At 42.4% G+C, this 19613-nt stretch overlaps 2 protein-coding genes across 7 annotated transcripts in view; one reads left to right on the top strand and one right to left on the bottom strand.

Moving 5' to 3' along the window:
* Positions 1-7560, top strand: part of tiam2a (TIAM Rac1 associated GEF 2a) — a 96290-nt gene extending 88730 nt beyond the window's left edge. For all 5 annotated transcript variants that reach the window (XM_035674761.1, XM_035674763.1, XM_035674759.1 and 2 more), the window contains 2 exons: positions 4827-4981; positions 5317-7560. In XM_035674761.1, coding sequence (XP_035530654.1) covers positions 4827-4981; positions 5317-6023 — 862 coding nt within the window. In that variant the 3' untranslated portion in view covers positions 6024-7560. The remainder of the gene's footprint in view (positions 1-4826; positions 4982-5316) is intronic.
* A 2681-nt stretch (positions 7561-10241) lies between these two features.
* Positions 10242-19613, bottom strand: part of tfb1m (transcription factor B1, mitochondrial) — a 26387-nt gene continuing 17015 nt past the window's right edge. For both annotated transcript variants that reach the window (XM_035674169.1, XM_035674167.1), the window contains exons 7-8: positions 12287-12414; positions 10242-11247 (exon numbers count right to left, since the gene is read on the bottom strand). In XM_035674169.1, coding sequence (XP_035530062.1) covers positions 10968-11247; positions 12287-12414 — 408 coding nt within the window. In that variant the 3' untranslated portion in view covers positions 10242-10967. The remainder of the gene's footprint in view (positions 11248-12286; positions 12415-19613) is intronic.

The following is a 19613-nucleotide window of genomic DNA, read 5'->3' as shown; positions in this document are numbered from 1 at the left end:
TCTACTTTACAGGGTCGATACACCTATTCTTTAACAAAGCTTTTTAAATTGGCAGGGTGTAAAGTATTATACTTGGTTGTTGGTTGCATGCAAAGACTAATATTAAGAACATGTAGCAAATTTTATTGGCACGGTAGAGATAAAGGCATTGGCCAAGTAAACTTTTAGGTTGATGTCTGCACTGGCATATTAGTTTAGCGCGCATGGTACATTAAAACACAATGATTGACTTGGTTACGACCAGCGCTTTACCCCAAGGACACAAGACAAATGAAATCTGTTGGGGAGTTTGTAACCCTTTTAAGTATATTATATGTGCCTGTCTCTTGCCATCTTCATACTCCTCCCTTTTTTTCCCTCATTGCCCAAAAGGCCTCGGTTCCTTAGTTTCTCTGTTTTATTGCGACTCGTTAATTGCCTGCCAATTAGCTTGGGAGGTGTCGATTGCTGCTGGCCTGTCTGTGCTGGCAGAGTTGCTATAATTAATTATTTTAATGGCCCCCCCTCAGTAACCCCAACCCCGTGGAAGCATTACTGCTAGGGAAAATGTCACTCACTTTTACAGAAGGCTCATTTTGATTACCTTACCCTTTGCCACTTCACACTTCGCGGCTTTTGGCTTCAGTGTAACTGACGAGTGACCAACTTGATCATTTTCACCATGTTTTCATTAAGACGCCATGGTTTGCTTAGTTTATTTTTACTTTGCTTTGTAAATCCCTCATCTTCACTTTATTATGATCTCAGAGGTCGAATGGATGGAGTATAATGGATGCATTTTACACTTTTCTGCGAATGGTCATGAGCTAGGGCTATTGAGGAGAGCCTACATACCCCTGCTGGGGAGACATGCCTGTTGCACCTGGTTTGCCTTGACACTTTCCCACCCTTTGTCTACTGTCAGATCTGAGTTAGGCTTACCGATCATGATAGCCAACGCGTTCTCTCTCGCGATATGTATGCGTGATACAATAGAGTTTGATCGGTAAAACAAATGCACAACACAGAAAACAAAGAAACCGATGAAGGATTTCATATTAATTCTACGTGTGTGTTTTTATTCAGGAAAAGCGGTCAGGATTTTAGGAATTCCTGTAGTGGAGGAACCCCACCAAGCAGCCTCATCGTACCCTGGAGCTTCTACTGGTTAAACCGTTGCAAAGAGGTGCTCAAGTACCGCCGCTGCTCAGGGAGCTGTGCAGTGGTGTGTATGTCTCCTCCTGCGACTGACGACGTCGTGAGGATGCACTTACCACATCCCGGTAGGAGAGGAACAGTGTGCACATTTACCGAACCACAAAGTCCGCCACCAGCACACATGTCAGGGAACACAGGATGCGCTTAAAATATAGGACTTTCAACTATGTCAATATCTGCTGTGATTGCCATCCATGCATTCGATTAAATACCTCTTGGCAGAACAGCCCCCATACACAGGAGCCCCCGCCCTACACAATGCACACACCAAATAGATATGCTATGTATGCAGATATAAAGTCAAGGAATTGATCCTTTGTTGAACACTTCATTGTGTTCGTCCCACTGCAGAAGGCCCTGAAGCAATGGAGAAGAGTTGCCAGCACATCAATGAGCTGCAGAGATCTACGAGGATTACGGCTCTGTGTTTGATCAGTGACTGCTTGCTGAGCAGACTTTGCACGATTAAAGCAAGAGGTATAAGATACACATTTTACAGCAATACAATTTTATCATCGAGCATAGTCAATATTTGCTGATAAAGTATGCGTCGGTGACAATTGAGTTTGCACAGGACCAGGACACTGGCTACAAATACAAACTACCTAAACTTTATCACAGTTAAAACTACTTCAATCGAGTACTTCAGTCATAGAGTGGAGCTGTTTACGCGTCTTTCTGTGCATTTGGGCCTCGTAGGGGTTGGAATACATTTACAAAATGAATGAATATTTAGTTGGTAACCATGCATAAATATTCAAAGTGAAGTGCTAAATAATGTTGTCTATGAGTACTGTATTGTTTTCCAAAGTAATTTCATAAGTCTGTGGATATGAGAGAATTGAATGAAATCAGCGTTCCGTCCCAATCCCGTCGCCCATGTACCAGCACATAGTTTGTGGTAGCTGTTGGAGGTCCTCTCTTTTCCCCAAATTCATAGCTTGTCTAGTATGTTCTCACATGGCGTGGAATATCCAAAAGTCTTGCTGTTGTTTTCCTTTGCCCCCCTCTTTCTTACCTCTTACTGGTGTCTCTTCAGGTCACAGGATCTTATGTTAGGTTTTTCTCATGTTCCTCAGTTGTCCTGTAGGTCAGACCGCATCCATGCACTTGGGCGCATGAGAAAGCCCTATGTAATTACCGTTTTTTATCAAGTGGGTGATGGGGGGCGGGTGGTGTATGGGGGGGTGTCTCTCGTGAGGTGGTTGCACATGGTCTGGCTGTCGGTGGTGGATGGTCATTCTTGGAGGAAAGTCCCTGGCCTTTCCTACATAACCCTTACATGGGTCATGACTCAAATGTGTTGGCTTCTCTTCCTTCAAACTTCCATGCTTTTTTTATTTCACAGGGTCTTCTGGTCACAAAGCCAATAAAAAGATTTAATATTGTTTCCATTTTTTTTTAATTGTTTGGATATAGCAAACGTTCATAGTACAAACAAAGGTTTTTTGTTGTTTTTTTTTATTTTTGTTTTTTTGGTTGTGGCGCGCGTTTGGGTTCCTCCGGGTAGTCCTGCGGCGTGGGCGCTCCTGTGCGGCTGGGCTCGCGTTCTGGCTCAGAGTGGCGCGGGCTTCGATCTGCTTTTGTTTTGGTTTTTTTTGCATGGCCACTAATGTGTTTCAGTAATCAAACACAGTCTCCGTGATTCTTGTATCCGTAGCTTAGTGCTGATATTTGCTTTAAGGCTTTCAGGCTGGATTTAAATGTTTGTGGGGGTTGCTTTCTTCAGTTCTTTCGCTGGTTCCAAGAGTACTTCTCATGTCTAAATACTTAATTGATGTTTGTTACCTCACCAGTGTTAGAAAGCATGTGAGTATTGGGTCTTACAGGGAAAAAACAAGTGAAAAATTTTTTGCACTCGTTTTTCTACATGCATGTAAATTTGTTTGATACAATAGTATTTTCTTTTGCTTCTTTCTTATTTTTCTCCGTCAGATGACCAGAGGCCACACCTTTTTGTGGCATTTCTCACGGCCTGATTTGGCCCCACTTAGTTCGTTTGGCTTTTTTCTTTGCGTTTTGGAATACTGCGTAGAGGTTCGGCACTACTTTATCCCCACTAAAATACTGACACAAAGTAATCCACTTATAATCTTGTTGTTCTTTCTCCAGCTTCATATTTCCCAGCCAACACACACACAGCCCTGTTTTCTTTCGGCTCAGTGATTCTGGGCTTCTTTAGCTCCTCCTCCTCCTTTATGCATTTTTTTTAACCATATTGTGCTGTGGATTTTCTTTTTATTTTTCGCTCATTCCTTAATTATAAATAATTTGATTTGTTTTTTTTTGTTTTTTTCAAATTTTTTGGTTTTCGAATTCCCCCTTTTTTAACAGGCACAGAAGGCATCTGGCATCTGGGAGTTGATTATCTAGTCTGATAGTTTTGTTCTTCTTCAGCTTTTTGTAGGCAGGCTGGTTAACTTTCAGGGTTGGAATTTCAGTGTTGATTGTTTGGTTACGAAATCTCTACATTTACCTAATAAGTTAGAAGATAATTAAAGTTCAGTACAATTTAAGTCTTATTTTTTTTGGCAATTTCTTTAGCCAGCGGAAACACTTTAATCGCAAAGTAAGTTGCTGAGATTATTTTATACGCGATAGGGGGTGGACAGGTTTGCATCCACAGTTTAGTTGATTATCCAACGCATATTATCTAATTTATTTGCGAGTATAAATCTCATATAGTGTAGCATCTTCATGTTGGTAAAAATCTGCTAATTTGCATTAGTGAAACTGTCACAACGTATGGCGATAGTACGTTGGTTTTTATAACTTGCTAATGAATGTCCTAGAATGGGAGTGTTGGGTAATTTTTTGTTTTACGTTCCATTAATTCTCTTCCAAATAATTCTGTTTTTTGCACTGTCTGGGATCTTTGACTGCTATGCAGCTCAGTTTCTTTTAGCAATGTGCATGTTCCAGTCTTAATAAATTACAATATTTCTCTGAAAAATGTTGTCCTTCCCTAAGTTGCCAACCTTCATTATATTAAAACGGGTGGCTGTGATCAGCTTAAGAAAACAATCAACCTATTTATCAAACAGTCAACCTATTTTGACAGTTTGACGAAGCCTACAATTATACCATAATAAATAAATAAATAAAAAACCTCATTTTGGGGCACCCCGGTAGCTAACTAGGTGTAGCGTGCGGCCTATATACAAAAGCTCAGTCCTTACTGCAGCGCAGCCCTCTGCTGCATGTCACAGCACTAGGAAATGCCAATTTTTTTTTTTTTGTTCATGTTGCATTTTTCCATATGTAGTTCAATAATAATCCCATTTTGGTTTCCATATCATAGTCCCCAAAGAGGAGGCATTAGGTTCTAGGTATCGGCTTTGCGTGCGTCTCTTCCCATGGATCCTCTGTTAACTGTTGTTTTTAACACTCAACAGTATAAACTGTCTACATGGGGATAGTGGTGAGAGTGAAGCCTGTGACCAAATTAGTAATTCTCATTACACACTGTGAAATTGGGATCACTCCTAATGAATTAAATCACCCATTTCACTGGGGACACAATGGGGACCGTCTCACCAATCCCCTTACTCTATATTTAGCTTCTGATATCAAGTTTTAACATACCCTGAGCTCATGTTACTATGGTACCTCTTCCGTGTCCTCCTCAGTGTGCCGGAGAGCAAGGTCAACATCATCAAGGTGATCCGCTCCATCCTCAGGGAGAACGTGAGGAGGAACATGAGGAGCGATGGCACGTTGGATAGGGGCTGTAAGGAGCGCCTGGCCCCCCTGCGCAGCACCCTGCCCTCCACTGCTAGGCTAGGTCAGTATACAGAAGCATTCATGTGAAAAATATTTCTGTCAAATATCTAACATTTGACATTTGTTTTGGAGTACCAGGCACTGCTTCCTGGGAAAGTTTCCCAAAAAAAACATGTCCACATAGGGCATAGAAGTTGTTATTGCTGGTATTTAGCCTTTAAGGGTCATTTGGCTTTAAAAATAACCAACTGTGTAAAGCCAAGTATGCATGTACATTAGAGACGATCGTATCTCACTTTTTAGGTCATAAAATGCTAGAGGGGCTTATGGTGAAAGTGTTGTGCTCAGATAAGAGTGACATTTCTGACTCCATCCCTCTCCACATTTGTTTACCAGGTTCCTCCAGGGCTTCCTGGTTGTGTAAGCAGCCACTTGGAGATCTTTCCACCCAGGCCGGCAATCCCAAGCTGGGGCCGGACTCAGACGAGGGAAGCCTGAGCAGCGGAACCTACAGTTTGTACGGGGCTCCTCCGCCTTGCACCTCCTCTGACTCGCATATCCCCCCCGAGCAGAAGAACTGGTCTCAGACACCCGGATCCAACTTGCAACCCCGCTCCACCTCTGCTGTGAAAGAGTCCGATATTTTGAGTGACGAGGACGATGACGGCTTTAGCGAGGGGGGAACGAGAAGGGACAGTGCGGACAGCAGTTCCCCAACTAGCGCCATTGAGGCTCAGTTCCTCCAGCTTCAACTCTCTGAGGACGCTGTGTCAAAATGTGCACCGGCTCCCTGTGTTCAACCTGAGGGGGTGGGGGACACTCCAGAGACCCAACCCAAACTGATGCGAGGACATTTCAGTGCTGTTAAGAGAAAACCAAACAGTTTAAGGAGGAGCCAGGGTGCTCTGCTGAGCATGAAGGCGCACAGCAGGTCACTGGACAGCCAGGCGGATGCAGCATCGCCGCCAGGGGTAGTGGACCTCAACACGCTGCTGGAGAGAGAGTTCAGTGTCCAAAGTCTGACATCTGTAGTGAATGAGGACTGCTTCTATGACCCAGCTGAGAGCTGTGCCACTGACTCTGGAAATGCCACCTCCTCGTAGGGGGCTGGATTGACAGAGCAGAACTATACTGTACCAGGGCCACAAGTTAATGGTCACAAGGGCGAAAAGGTGCAGACCAAAAGCCCCTGCGTTACAAGAGGTGAAACCCCTGCGGCTCGCTGCGGGCTCTACCAGCGTGGCTGTGAAGCTGTGCCTCAACTCTGCAGTCTGTTTAGTAGGCAACACATCTGCCTGCTAAAAGTTAGGCATAAATGATCTGTTCTGATGGAAGCCTATTGGCTGACAGACACAGTTTCTCTCCCCCAGAGAGGAGAAGCGAAGCGATTTTTGTCCCAATGATAATGACTGCAATGAATCTGCCAAGCACTGATGCGTTCCTGCGATCTCCTCAGCTCGCCGGGCTTCGCCTCCTCCCAACAAAACCGTCTGAGTGACGTATTCCATCCTAGTTTCCCCTGCAGCTCATGCTGATTGGCAGTTTTTATTTGGGTTTTGACCTTTTCTGTGAGGAAATTGGGAGAACGTCCTTCGTCTGTCAGTCCCTGAAGTTAAAGGAGGAGGAAGTCCGCGGTGCATATAGAACCGGGGGATACAGAGATGCAATAGGTTTCTGAGTTTATTGAGTCTGTGCTACATGTTGTTTCAGTTTGCAGGGCAGCAGGCTTTCACACAGGCTTTAGGTTTGGTAAAGTATTCATTTGTATTTGGTTTCACAGAACCAAACACTATAGCTTATTACAAATTAAATTTTCGTTAAAATTGATAAGAAAGGGGGCACTGAGTGAAGGCTATCACAGTCTAATAAGATCCACCCAAAGAGCTACGGAGGTCAGACTTCCTGAGGAAGCGATGACATTGGCCTAAATAAACAGGAAGGACACTGACTTTCGTAACTAAGCCTTTTTGCTGTATTTTGTGCACTAAAGTACACTGTCTGCCTATATATTTGAAATATTTTTTATCTGTACAGGTTTTAATTAATGCTGTTTTTATTTATTAATAGGTTTGATTATGTGTATCTTAGCAAAGTAACTTTTTGGGTGAAGGCTTGAACCGTTGGCTAAAGATTTGGTCCATTAGTTAATAAAAAAAGATGCAATACAGCTTGATGTTTTTCCAACTTCATTTTGAAAATGTAGCCTACTGGATTTTGGTTGTCTTTTCGCTGAAGATTGTAATTTCCAGTGTATGCGTTGAAAAGTGTTTTTGAGATATGGCTGCTTAATTGAACGATTTAAACTGCAATAATGTTTAAGCCCCAGTGTTTCTTGACGTTTGTGTGTCCCGTGTATATAATCTTTTCTATCTTTTGAAACATTTATGTATTCTCTTATACATACTTGACACTGTACAGGTAAGAAACAAGGCAGGAATTTGCAATAAATGCAGCTGATATTTTTGTAAAACGTTTTGTTTGCCATAGGACGTGTTTAAGGTACTATAACAAAGGCAAACCACTACTACAGTCTGTACCTTCTCAGCTCAACTTTACCATGCCTTTAATGCTAGCATACCAATGAATGTGAATGCCCCATTGTTAAGGAATTGTTTTATAAATAAAAGTTTTATCTGTGAATGACGCCTGGAGAACAATGCTTTCAACTTTCAGTTCAGCTGTCAGTTCAGTTTTACAAATCCTTTCTGTTCTATTGGCAGGTAAAGCAGTGCTGGGAAGTAAGTGTCTTATCTCTTGGTCCCTTGGCTAGACTTGCCACCAGTCCCTGATTAGTTGTCACAAGAAACACAGAAGTTTATATCCTGGTATTGGAAGAAAAGGTATATTCTCAATAGAATACATAATTATCTGACAGAAGTGGGGCACAGTTACATGAAGAAAGCAAGCTCTGCTGTGGTGCTCGGATTTTATACACAGGCGCATGAAATTAACCAGGCTGTATGTTGGGAATTTTTTTTTTAATTAGCTGAGCACATTTAGCATCTCTACATGGACAATTAATTAGTTGTTCTATTCTTTATCTTTCATATTAAACCCAGTCAACTGAAAACACCCAATTTATTGACTAAATTATATTTTGTAAGTCTTTTTACTGAGTTAGCCCTTGTATTATCTGCATGGCTAGATAGTTTGAACTTTAGTTTTCCTCACATCTGCTGACATTCTGGCATTACCCTAATAGGAGGTGAATGGAATTAAATCATGGTGCTTAAAGCGAGCCTGTATAACATTTGCTACACAATAGCCACTGTGGCCATAAGTAACAATTATTTGATAACGTTTCATGCCAAATCTTAGTGGTTAAGTACAAAAGAGTCATAAAATCAGTGAGCAGACTCAGTAAAACAGCAATATCTTGTTAATGTTTGTTTTACAATAAGATACTGTTAATACCAGAGGGTTATAGCAGTATAGAAGTATAGAAAAGGGGATTTGAAAAACTCAAAAGCAATGTGTCTCAGCAAAAACAATGATTTGGTTGCCTGGGACACTGTTTCGGGTGAAATGATCCTTTAAGACACATTTTAAAACCTACTGCCAACCCACCACCTGTTCACTTTCATGCACTCCGCTGGGCCACACAAGGAAAGCTATATCTAAGACTGTGATTAGTATTTAGCTCCTAGCTAAGTTTACACTGAGCAACACAGGATTATTTCCTGACATGGTAAACAGGTGCAGAGGACTACCAGACAGCCAGGCATGATGATGAAACATCCAAATATGTGTGGACAGGTAATGCTGGCAGAGAAACCGGGGAAGCATCTTGTGCTCTTTTACTATTTTAGAGTCACTGCATTTCACAATCTGTGACAAATCACTGAGTGAATCTGTCATGATGGTGGCTGGGTAGCAGCTACACTGCCAGCTGTCGGCTGGCTACAAGGATAAAAATTGTGTTAGTTCAGGTCTGGTGTGATTTATCAGGTTACCATGCAATGACAGACAGCTGTGGCAGTTTAACAGTTTTAAAACCACACTAAAAGCCATGCAGCTTAATTCTGAAGGGTGATGGGCTGAGGATCATTATTTTTGATCTATGCTCCTTTTTACCAGAATCATTCACACTAATTTTGTCTAGAATTGACTGAAAACATAAACTGTCCTCCGATCATCTCTAACCATCAGTGTTTTGCTGTTGAGTCATATCATCACATATCTATTAGCATGTATAATAATATTTTAGCATATTATACACGTGCTGTACCTGATGCCAGTTTATTCATTATATTTCAGAGGGGCATGTTATATTTACACTTTTTAAAATTATAGTTAGTAATAGTTACTTTGCATATGAATATTTTATACAAAACATTGCTTCTTATAAATATGACTCATTGATAACAGAAAATTTCTGTACAGTAATGTTACTGTATGTTTACCTATTTGCTGATACAATTAGCCGATAATACTTCTGTACTTTTACTTACTGTCAAATTGTGAAGCAGTGCGTTTAACAGTACTGTTTACATTGTATCGACACAAACTTTTAAGCGAGGATCTGAATATCCCCCATTTTGAAGACCAAGTATGTCACATTGCATTACTAAGTCTAATGTTAACACTTTTAATACACTTTCAATTTGTGGCTAAAAAATAAAAGCAAGACTTTGGCCACCTCAGACTCAAACAACATGTCTGATACAGTAATGTTAATAAAGTAAAGTTGCATGCCTGTACAATATGTGTCTGATACCTGACAGCTGATTTGTAGGGAGACTGTAGTTTTGACTCACCTGTAGTTGCAGGTTCAAGCACACTGGATTAGAAATGGTAGCCAGCAGGCCTCTTCTGTCTTTAATTGATATATTTTAGGCAGTTGATGTGTTATTTGGAGATAAAATGTGGATGGTAACGTTTACACGTTACACAGTCCAAACAAACATTACAGCGTGGCATAACGGAACATCTCTACTACTGCGTAGCCTGGTGTGTCTACTCAGCAGCTTTTACCTTCCATTTGTGCGTGACGTCAGTTCCCACTCTGCAATCTCTTCCCACACATACAATCTTCCAAAAATAAAAACCCATCATCTTTCTTCAGGGTCAAGTATCTGGATAATAACACACAGCATCGCGGCTGCCAACATCTATCTCACCTATCTGCCATGTAGATCTGATGAAATCCTGATTGTAGTTGGAGATTAACACCCACCAATCATCAAAACTGAGCGAAGTCTCTCTCTGGCAAGGCAACCATGGCATGCCATCTGCCACACTGGCAGGCAACAGCCCTGCCATGTTCTGTTGGTGATAATCTGCTCCAGCATTCAAAAAAGGAGACAAAGAGAACACACAGAAAACCTTTAAAAAAAAAACCTGGGTCAGATTTATTCAACATACATGTTATAAATGCTGCAGTCTGTACAAGAAATATGAAAACTGTGTGGGACATCAGTGCGTCCTTGATTAATTTGGCTCATTTGCCTTTTTTAAATATAGGCATCAATTCCTTTTTCTTTAATACAACAAGAGTCTTTCTGGAGCAGACTAATTCCCACCATTTTCCTCCTCTCTTTGAGCTCTGTCTCCCAAATGACTAAGTAATACAGTACATAGTGGAAGGAAAAAAATGGCCTGGATATGGCGCTGCCGTGTTGTTTTCATTCTCTAAACCACCCTGAAAACACTCTGACATTTCTTTCAGGTCCCACAGGACGAGGTGTTATGCAAGTTGGATCTGAAGTAAGAATTGGGACATAAAACAGATACTCTTAAAGAGAGCTACTGCGGGTGACTAACACACTTTGTTTATTTGCCCCAAATCCCATCCCATCCTGGAATGAGGTCTTGGAGCTGATCCTACCCATTCAGGACCTTCATGTGCCTTGTGGCTCCCTCCGTCCCAGGATTTCATGTATACCAACTTACCTATTGCTCCCTGGGTGCAGGGAAAAAACATTTTAAAAATGCATGTATATGCCAGGTGGAAATGTCAAAGCTAAGAGCAGTCTGTTGTCTCCCTGCGCTAACCGAGGCTATTAGCAGGCTTCTCTTGGTTCCCATGCTTTTTTTCCTCCTTTCTTTCAGCTGAGTTGTTGAGGACTTGGTGGTGTGCCGGTTGCCGTGTCATTAAATGTGTCCGTTGGTGTGTTTCCTTGCCCGCTGGGGTGCTTCAGTCTGAGCTCCTCTCTGAACTCGTAGCTGAGGAGACTGGGCTCACGGGTGCAGAGATGAGCGTAGGAATCCACTAAAGCCCTGATGTGGGGTATAGTGAGCTCTGTGGGCCGTAGAGTGGGGTCAACGTCTGCGTTTTGCATCATCTCCTGTGTCAGCTCAACACGACACGCCTCGGGGAACAAGTTTCTGGGCGGGAATAGAAAACGTGAAGAAATGATACAGTACATGGGAAGTACAGATTCCTACACTCAGGTCGCTTTGATATCTTAATGATCATGCAAGTTTAATGGCATTATAAAGTTCAAACAGAAAGAAATTATCCCTCAGCAATTATTTCAAATCTGTGAAGTTAATTGAAATCACACAAAGGGCTAGAACTGCTCATGAATTGTTAATTTGTTCTACTGCCATACTCCATAGTCAAGGGATGTAGATACTGACACACAACTCACACAGGCACAAACTTTGCTAACAATAAAAAGGGTTGCTATAATTTAAATGAGCAATTTGCATTGACTGTGCTACATCTCACTCTGAAAAGCTCTCCCTCTCAAAATATTCATTACAGAGAGGTAGCCATTTATTTCCCCTGCCTAACATGTTCTTCTGTATTCTTTCTCTGCAGGTTGGTGAGCAATAGCCAATTCCACACACTCTGGAGTACAGATGCTTTTTAGGCGCTTCAGCGCTGGTGCCTCCTCTCCAATTTGGTGCTTCTGCCGCCAACCCACTGCAGTTACATAATACATGCTGCCTCGTCTTCCTATGCCACCTCAATGACTCATAATTGCTGCGCTCTTTCACACAGCCAGTGTTCCATTGTTATCCGGGCCTACATACACTTTCCTAACAGGCACGGGGGTGATGGGCAGCGTGCACATGCATGTGGGCGTGTGGGTTTGTTGCCAGTGGTTTTGAAGAGAGCCTGAGTGTGCGCTGAGGTGCATGCTTTAGTTACTGAAAGCCTCAAAAGTTATGTCTTTGTCAGAGTGGTGTGTGTGTGTGTGCCCTGTGTGTGTGTGTGTGTGTGTGACCAAGAAAAGCAAATCAAAAAAACACTAATTAATGATGAGATGAAGATGAGATGCTGTCAGAAAACAGAATGAAAAATGTAGAGAGAATGATAGATGAGGATGAGACATGATTAAAAAGTGAAGAGAAAGAGAGAGAGGAAAGCGAGGGTAGATGCTTTACAAGCTACATCAAGTTGTATAATTGTGCTTACTCTACTCCTCTATAGCAGTACTTCCTGCGGAACTGGAAAATGTTCCTGATGACTTTCTCCACCACCTTGAAGGGCTGCTGGATCTGGGGCTGAACCAGAGGGGTGAAGTGAACTACTCCCACGTCCACCTACACACACACACACACACACACACACACACAGCAAGAGGAATCAAAACAGCAGGGGGTTAGCACACATTCAAACTAGATTGCAAAGAGTGTGCTCATGGGAATGAAGAGAGGAAAAAAGTGTCAGGAAAGAGCAGGTATGTGTGAGGAGGAAGAAGAATGCAAAGTGTGGAGAAAAATGCCGGGATGAAAGGTTGCCTGCCAAATAGTAGGAGAGATACAAAGCTGGGCAGAGAGAGAGAGAGAGAGAAGAGACGAGAAGAGAGAGAGAGAGATGAGAGAGAGAGAGGGAGATGATGAGAGAGAGAGAGAGAGAGATCAACACACTGGGATAAAAGAAAAGAGGAAAGGCAGAAAATAAGATGACGCAGCATGGCTGGCTGGCAGGCCAGTTCCAGTTGCCACAGTAACACCTGTGCGATGGACCATAGAAACTGAGCCTCTCTCCTTTTTTTTCCTGTCGCTGCATCACCACTGAGTTTCTTAATGCCTATGAGCCTGACTCACTGTAGCGCTCTTCTCTTCATCCCACTGTCTTTGTCCATCCAGCTCTTCCCTTCCCACTGAGAGTGAAACCAGTGGAGCATGCACATATATAGATAAAGTGATGGGTATGTTAGACAGCCACAGAGCGCATATCCTGCTTTATGGGAGGCTCAGCGGACAGATGCACAGTGACTAATTCTCTGCTACTTGCTTTTAACCCCTTCTGAGAAACAAAAAAACATTGATTCATCGGTCTATGCATTATTTTTAGCTAACCATTTCACAATTTATTCATTATACTTTTTAGCCAAGTTTCTCTATTGCCTTAAGCTAACCATTTCAACTGTTACTTCAGTACTTTTAGCTATTTCAACCATTTATGTCTTCTTTTAACTGTTCTGGCATACCTCAGCTCACTCGCTACCTAGTTTTCACACACACTCGATCACAACGTGTTTGGTGTTGCAGCTGACTCAATGTATGGATATTTGTTTCTGTTCTAAACGTAATTTCTATTTTTTTTTTATTTAGTTGAGTTACTCTATGATCTTTCCACATACACCTGGCAACTACTGCTGTATCTACTAGGGTTCAAGTACCCCTGGTTGGGAATCACTGTACTGTAGATGGCTGGTGACCTTGGTTCCAGTTCTTCACTCGCTGGTGTGTACTGATCCTTCCTGTTTCAGCCCTAAACTGACATGACACACTGTTGAAGTTATTGTGCCTGACTCTGCAAAGCCTACCTCACCCTCTCTTTAACTTTTTAAAAAGCACACATCTACACATCCACACGTTCTCTCTTCACTCCATTGTTCCCCTTTAAAGGATCATCTACTCTCTTTATCTTCTGATGCCATGATGGGATCAGAAGAACCAAAATACATTAAAAGACTATTTCTGAATCTCTGGATCTGTGCGTTTTCAGCACAAAGAGGGCCATCATCTTTCAAGGGCGTTTCACATGATGATGTTCAGTCCTGCAAGTTATAGCTTGAGGGTCTACTGCACAATCAGAGAGATACTCTGATGATGTGCGCGGACCAATGGCACAGCCAGACAGTGGGCAGCAGCGCAGAGCAGTCGCCTGTCTGTCTTTCCATAGTTGGTAATAGCCTTACTTCTCTGGTGAAGGAGCACTGAGAGGGACTGTACTCCGACTGGCTGAGCAGACTGACAATGGGGCATCAGCAGCGTTAGTCTTAATAATAAGCACTTAAGTGCTTTTTGGCTTTGAGTGCTTTTTCAGATAAGACTCTTTATATAGAGACAAACAGATGTCTATACACAGTAAGTAACTCACATGTCAATGTGAATTGAAATTAATTTTAAATCTGAAAGTGGAATAGGGTGTTTTTTTGATGAAGGATACACGAGCTGAGAAGACGTACAACAGAGAAGACCGATGTAGCATACAGTACATGTGCAGGTATGTAAATGAGAGGAGAGAAAGTGTGCAGGTGCATGAATGGGAATGTTACGCAGCATGTTAACATTTAAAAGGCAAGTGAGGCATGCAAAAAACACACACAAGACATCCCCCCCCTCCCCCCTTACTCATACAATCACATACACAGAGGTAAAATAAAAAAGGACATCTAATTCGGCTCAGACTATATGCCCTGCGGAGCTCCTCCATCCTCAAGGCTTGTATTTCTGGATTGTCTGACTCACTCTCATTCACAGCTGCCTTTTGCTTTCCTGGGCTTAGGGCTGGCGTCGATAATTAGGGGAGGAAAACTAAAGTAGTCCAAAGGCGCGCTAAGGATTTCTAATGAGCTGTTTAGATTCCCCTTTTCTGTGAACAACTGAGGTAGCGCTCGGGAGCACTTGTAAACCGCAGTACTATCTCTTATCAGATCTATAGATCCCTGTGCAGAAATGCCTGGCTGCTGCTGAGCTTCCTGCCGCAGTGGCGTTTAATGGGACGGCAGTGTTGGAGACTGTTAGTCTCAACAGCCCTGGAGGCTAGGTGCAATAATAGCGCAGAGAAAGCTTCTAACTCCCGGGTTCAGCATTAGATGGTTCAATGTGGACGGAGACAGAAAGGATGTTGTGAGTTGAAGCTGTAAGTGTGTGTACTGTATAGCTGTAAAGTAAACCTCACGTTTAATTTTAATGTTGATTTTTGTCATGTTTAACACAGTCTAACGTTGAATGATGAGTTCATGGTTTATTTGTGTCAGTAATGGCCTTGGCTTCGTCTTGATGTGTTCATTATTAATACACTAACCCTTTTAGTTCAGATGATGCATTTTAAATACAAAGGCCATGTGGCAGGTGTTGTCAAGGGCATTAAGAACTGTGGCTCCATCATTTGGTTTAGAACAGAGGCTTGTATTATGAGAATCAATTCCTCCACCTGTCACATCAACATTTTTGTCGGGAATTTCATATCCGGAACGCAAACTGCTTCTATCAGTGCTCTGGTGATGCAAGATCAGACCACCATCTGTTAGAAGGCAGCAATAAAAAGGAATGTCTTTAATTTCACTCTCTGCTGGAATAATTAGGCCATTTATATTCCGCACTTCATGATTTAAGAGAGGATCAAGGGGAAAAGTCGATATTGGGACTATACATGCAGCAGCATTTCAGCCATCAGCTTGTCCAACTCACTTTGCTGCTATGATTTATATATGGCCTTGCAACATGGCTTCACTAGGTAGCACCACTGGAATATATCCTGCTCCCTGCCATTAATCTTTCCACTGATAACCTCAACATGCAAGGAAACCCCGTCTTAAATCACGAGCCGTCACCTGGGCCCTCCACTGAGGTGCTATGAACATGCCTTCCCCCCCCTGCCCTCCCCCCGAAACCCCTAAAATACTTTGCATCTGCTGGGAGATCCTGAACTGGGGTAGCAGACTGACTTATTGACCCTATCTGACAAGCTTAATATCTCTCCCTCGCTCGGGTTCTCCTATCTCTCTCTCCCTCTTTTTTACAAGGGTGGCAGTAAGGATCATACAGCAGACAAAGACTGGAGCGCTTTGACAGTACTAGGCTTGGGCAAACCACTGTACGTAGCAGGGAAAAACAAGCAAATTGTCACCACTAATTCAGGCTCTAAATTAGATTGTTATGTAAGGATCTATGCTCAGCTCATGAAACTTCCTCTCGCTCTGACTCTCAATCCAGCTAATCTGATAAGACCTTTTGAAAATGAAGGCTTTAAACATTTATATTTACACTTTGAACCTGCTTCTTCCCTTATATATGGTATACTAAATCTGATAAACCAACACCTTGAATTTCTACTGTAAAAAGAAGCTTTTATACTGTTGAATCCCCTTTGAAAAGGACAAAATATGAGAGATCTCTATCTAAAAGTCACACATCTGCTTTTTGTCCGTAACTCGAGACCTTTTCTGACTAAAGTCCTACAGCCATATTAACATACTCGTGCATTAACATATTTCATGTATTTGACCTTCCCAGAGCTCAGCAGAGAAGTCCATTACTCCAGCTCTGCCCTGTGGTTCTCTAGCTCGCCTTTCCCCATTTCCACCCCCGATGTCTCTTTCTTGGTCAGTTCTTGCCCAATGGCGTGTGAGCCGTAATTTGTCATGTCCCTCTAAGCGTAACCAAGATGAGATGGCAGGGGCCCTGGTGTGCCAGCCACTGTGGTACCTGAACCACCAACACTTGCACTTACATAATGGCAGGCAGGTTATGAGAAAGAGCAGGGGGGTGGAGGAAAGCTATATACAGCCAGGGAATACAGGAGAAAAAAAAGCTCACAGAGATCCTGCAACCAAAGGGAGAAGAGCTGCATTAATCATGACAATACCTTGAGAAGACAACCTCCATTACATCAGTGGAGGAAGACAGCCTCTCAGAGAGGAGAAGGCAGCAGTCAATGCCGCTGAACATACTAGGCTGATGTGGCTTGAGGGGTTTGGGGAGGAAGGGCTTTGGCTTCCTGAGCAGGCAGCCCACTGCACTTCCCATGAAATCGCCCATGGCATGCACACAGGACATTCAAGACTGTAGCCCCACGCTTTAACAAGATCAACTCCTTGGAGAGATGCTTTCATCATAGAAAAGCTTGAACTTTGCCCAAAAATGTTACTGGAACAGCAAATGGGGACAACATGGGAAAATAAGTTTTTGATGGGATATTTAAAAAGTCATAAATGCCATTGTACATTGTTCACTTGGGAGTCAGTCTTAATGGAGTAAGCTGAAGAGACTCATTAATCAAGCCAGTGCCGGTCATTTTGCAACATGTCACAAGTGTTTTGGCTTGGACAGGTTTACACATATTATGTTGGGTGAAACTGCACCCGGGCCCTTGCTCCACAACAACATTGCATTGACAGCGACATCACAGCTATCACACGACACCTTGCATCTCTGCTGTGAACAAACCGCCTTTGCAAGACGATGAGCACGAAAAACCAATTACGTAAGAGAGGACATAAAAGAGAAAAATGCAAATTGAACGATAAAAGACGCTTGTGTGGGTAAAAGGGAACACGGCTGGTCCGGCTGTGACTCAGAGCTATGCTGCAGAAAGGCTAGAGAGCTCTGCTGTGAGGTGATAAAATAAAGGGGACCATGCTTATAATAGCCTGCAATATCTTCACACATCACAGCGTCACACATCTGCACTCACCGGGTGCATGTTCACTGGGTTTTGCTTTTCTCTCCTTCCATCTTTTTCCCCCTTTTCATCCAGTCCCTCTATAATCTATTTATTTATTTATCTTACTCCCCAATGAACAACACCAGCATCAGCACTCAGCATCCCATCGGTTACAAGCAGACAGGTCACACATGCCATACTGTAGTCAAGTCTCTATAGAAATGTGAAAAATGTCTCCTCCTTCTGCAGTGGCATCCCACAAGGAGTTCTGAGAATGTAGTCTTGAAGGTCAACACCAACATCACACTGGATGTAATGCGGTGTGCACCATCCCGGCGTGCTGGCCAGATCTCATTTTAAGAAAGGGTCTCTTAGGGGTAGTTTATGGGAAACAACTGCTGGAAAGAGCACCGGGCCATATTAAACAAACAGATCAATAGCTAAACAAATCAATCGCTACCAACCTATCTACACGTAACGGCTACACATCACTGTGGTCAATGCCTGGTCGTTATACTGTAAGTGGGGGGATAGGCGAAAATAAAACTCCCACAGCTGGCTTGTTTTTGCTTATTTGCCCATGCAGCAAAAATAATAGCAACACCCATCTGCGTTTCCAAGGGTATCAGGTCTATTAGTCCTGTATGACCCCCCCCCCTCTCTCATTTTGTCCTTTTTGTCATTCATGAATCAAGGCCGTCCTAGCCACTCCCACCCTTGTTGTATGTCCTCTACAGAGAGTAAAGACAGGCAAAGACAGGGTAGCAGCTGTGAGTTTTAGGCTTCTACTGACTGATGGCTGATGAAAATTATGCCCCAGGGAGGGTCCGTTTTGGCATGGTGGGGTCCACATGCTCCTCTGGCCTCTGGACCGACACATAAACAAACAAAGCTTCGTAGAAACGCAATTCTGGCCAGCTCATCTGGTCGTAATGATAGCAGATTTTTCTTTGTCTTAATTAGATTACCCTGACCAGTTGTGTAGTGAGGCTGTGTTTAAGTAGTATCTGGATTGTGCATCTTGGCAGTTTCTTATCTTTTAACAACAGCGGCATTGCATGATGATTACTGAGCAGCTCAATGCAGGAATGGGGTGGATTTCATTTTTATTTGTTAGTTAGTCTACATTACACAGAAGGAAGAGTTTTTTTCCCCAGCCCGAATAAAGTCTGAAGAGACAAATAATGTTGCGTTGGATTAACAAATACCATTGTGCAAAACTACATTCATTATTCATATCACGTTAGGTGAGAATTGCTGCCATTTCTGTGGTCATAATTTAGTTTTCTGACATGATGAGGACATTATATTTTGCAGTTGCATGTATTTGACATTTCTTAAGTATTTCTACTGTAACTGTCATGAAGATAATCCAGATAAGGAATATTGTTGTCTAAATATACTAAACTCTGTTACTGCAGTGTAGAAACAACTTTGCGGTTCAGTTTATGCTTAATCACTTGCTGACTGACTGCAAATATAAGTTTAGTAACACAGACAGTTAACAATAAGAATAATATAAAGTAGAAGAATAACGTGTAAACAGTTTTGTCATTGGCACAATCTCTTTGAAGGAATAATCAAATGTCTCACAGGGAACTCTGTATGGACATTGTTTATGGAGCCACATTTTCTGCTGATTATATTTGTACAAATTACATTCACCTCCAGAAATGACAGATGCTGCAAAACCTGTCCAAATAAAACCAAAGACACATAGACACCTCTAGAGGAAGGTGAGAACCCTGAATTCAGTTTTAACTGACTCTTAAAGCTTTAAAATGCTTTTATAACTGTATATGACTGCTAAATAACTAAGGATAGTTAGCTTAAGTTAACGCTAGTTATTTAGCTAGCTGTTTTGCGTTTTATTTTGATTATTCGGATTTTAGAGGGTAGATTAAGTTGTACAGACTGACGACGACAAGAAAGTAAGTAAAATAGACAATTAAAAGTAACACGTTGTCCACAGAAAGAAAGAAAGCAGTAACGTTAAATAATCCGTTGCTATCGGGTTAATTCTTCGACGGTTGGTTGTCATGGCAGGAGGAGGTGACGGTTTATAAAGTTGTTGTTGTTGTGAGGCAGAGACTGCGCACACACACACTCACACACAAAC

The sequence above is a fragment of the Morone saxatilis genome, unplaced genomic scaffold, assembly GCF_004916995.1.
Source record: "Morone saxatilis isolate NCDOM2014 unplaced genomic scaffold, NCSU_SB_2.0 Contig3, whole genome shotgun sequence".
Lineage (NCBI taxonomy): Eukaryota > Metazoa > Chordata > Actinopteri > Moronidae > Morone > Morone saxatilis.
The sequence above is the reverse complement of the archived record's forward strand: the minus strand, read 5'-3'. Positions and strand labels throughout refer to the sequence as shown.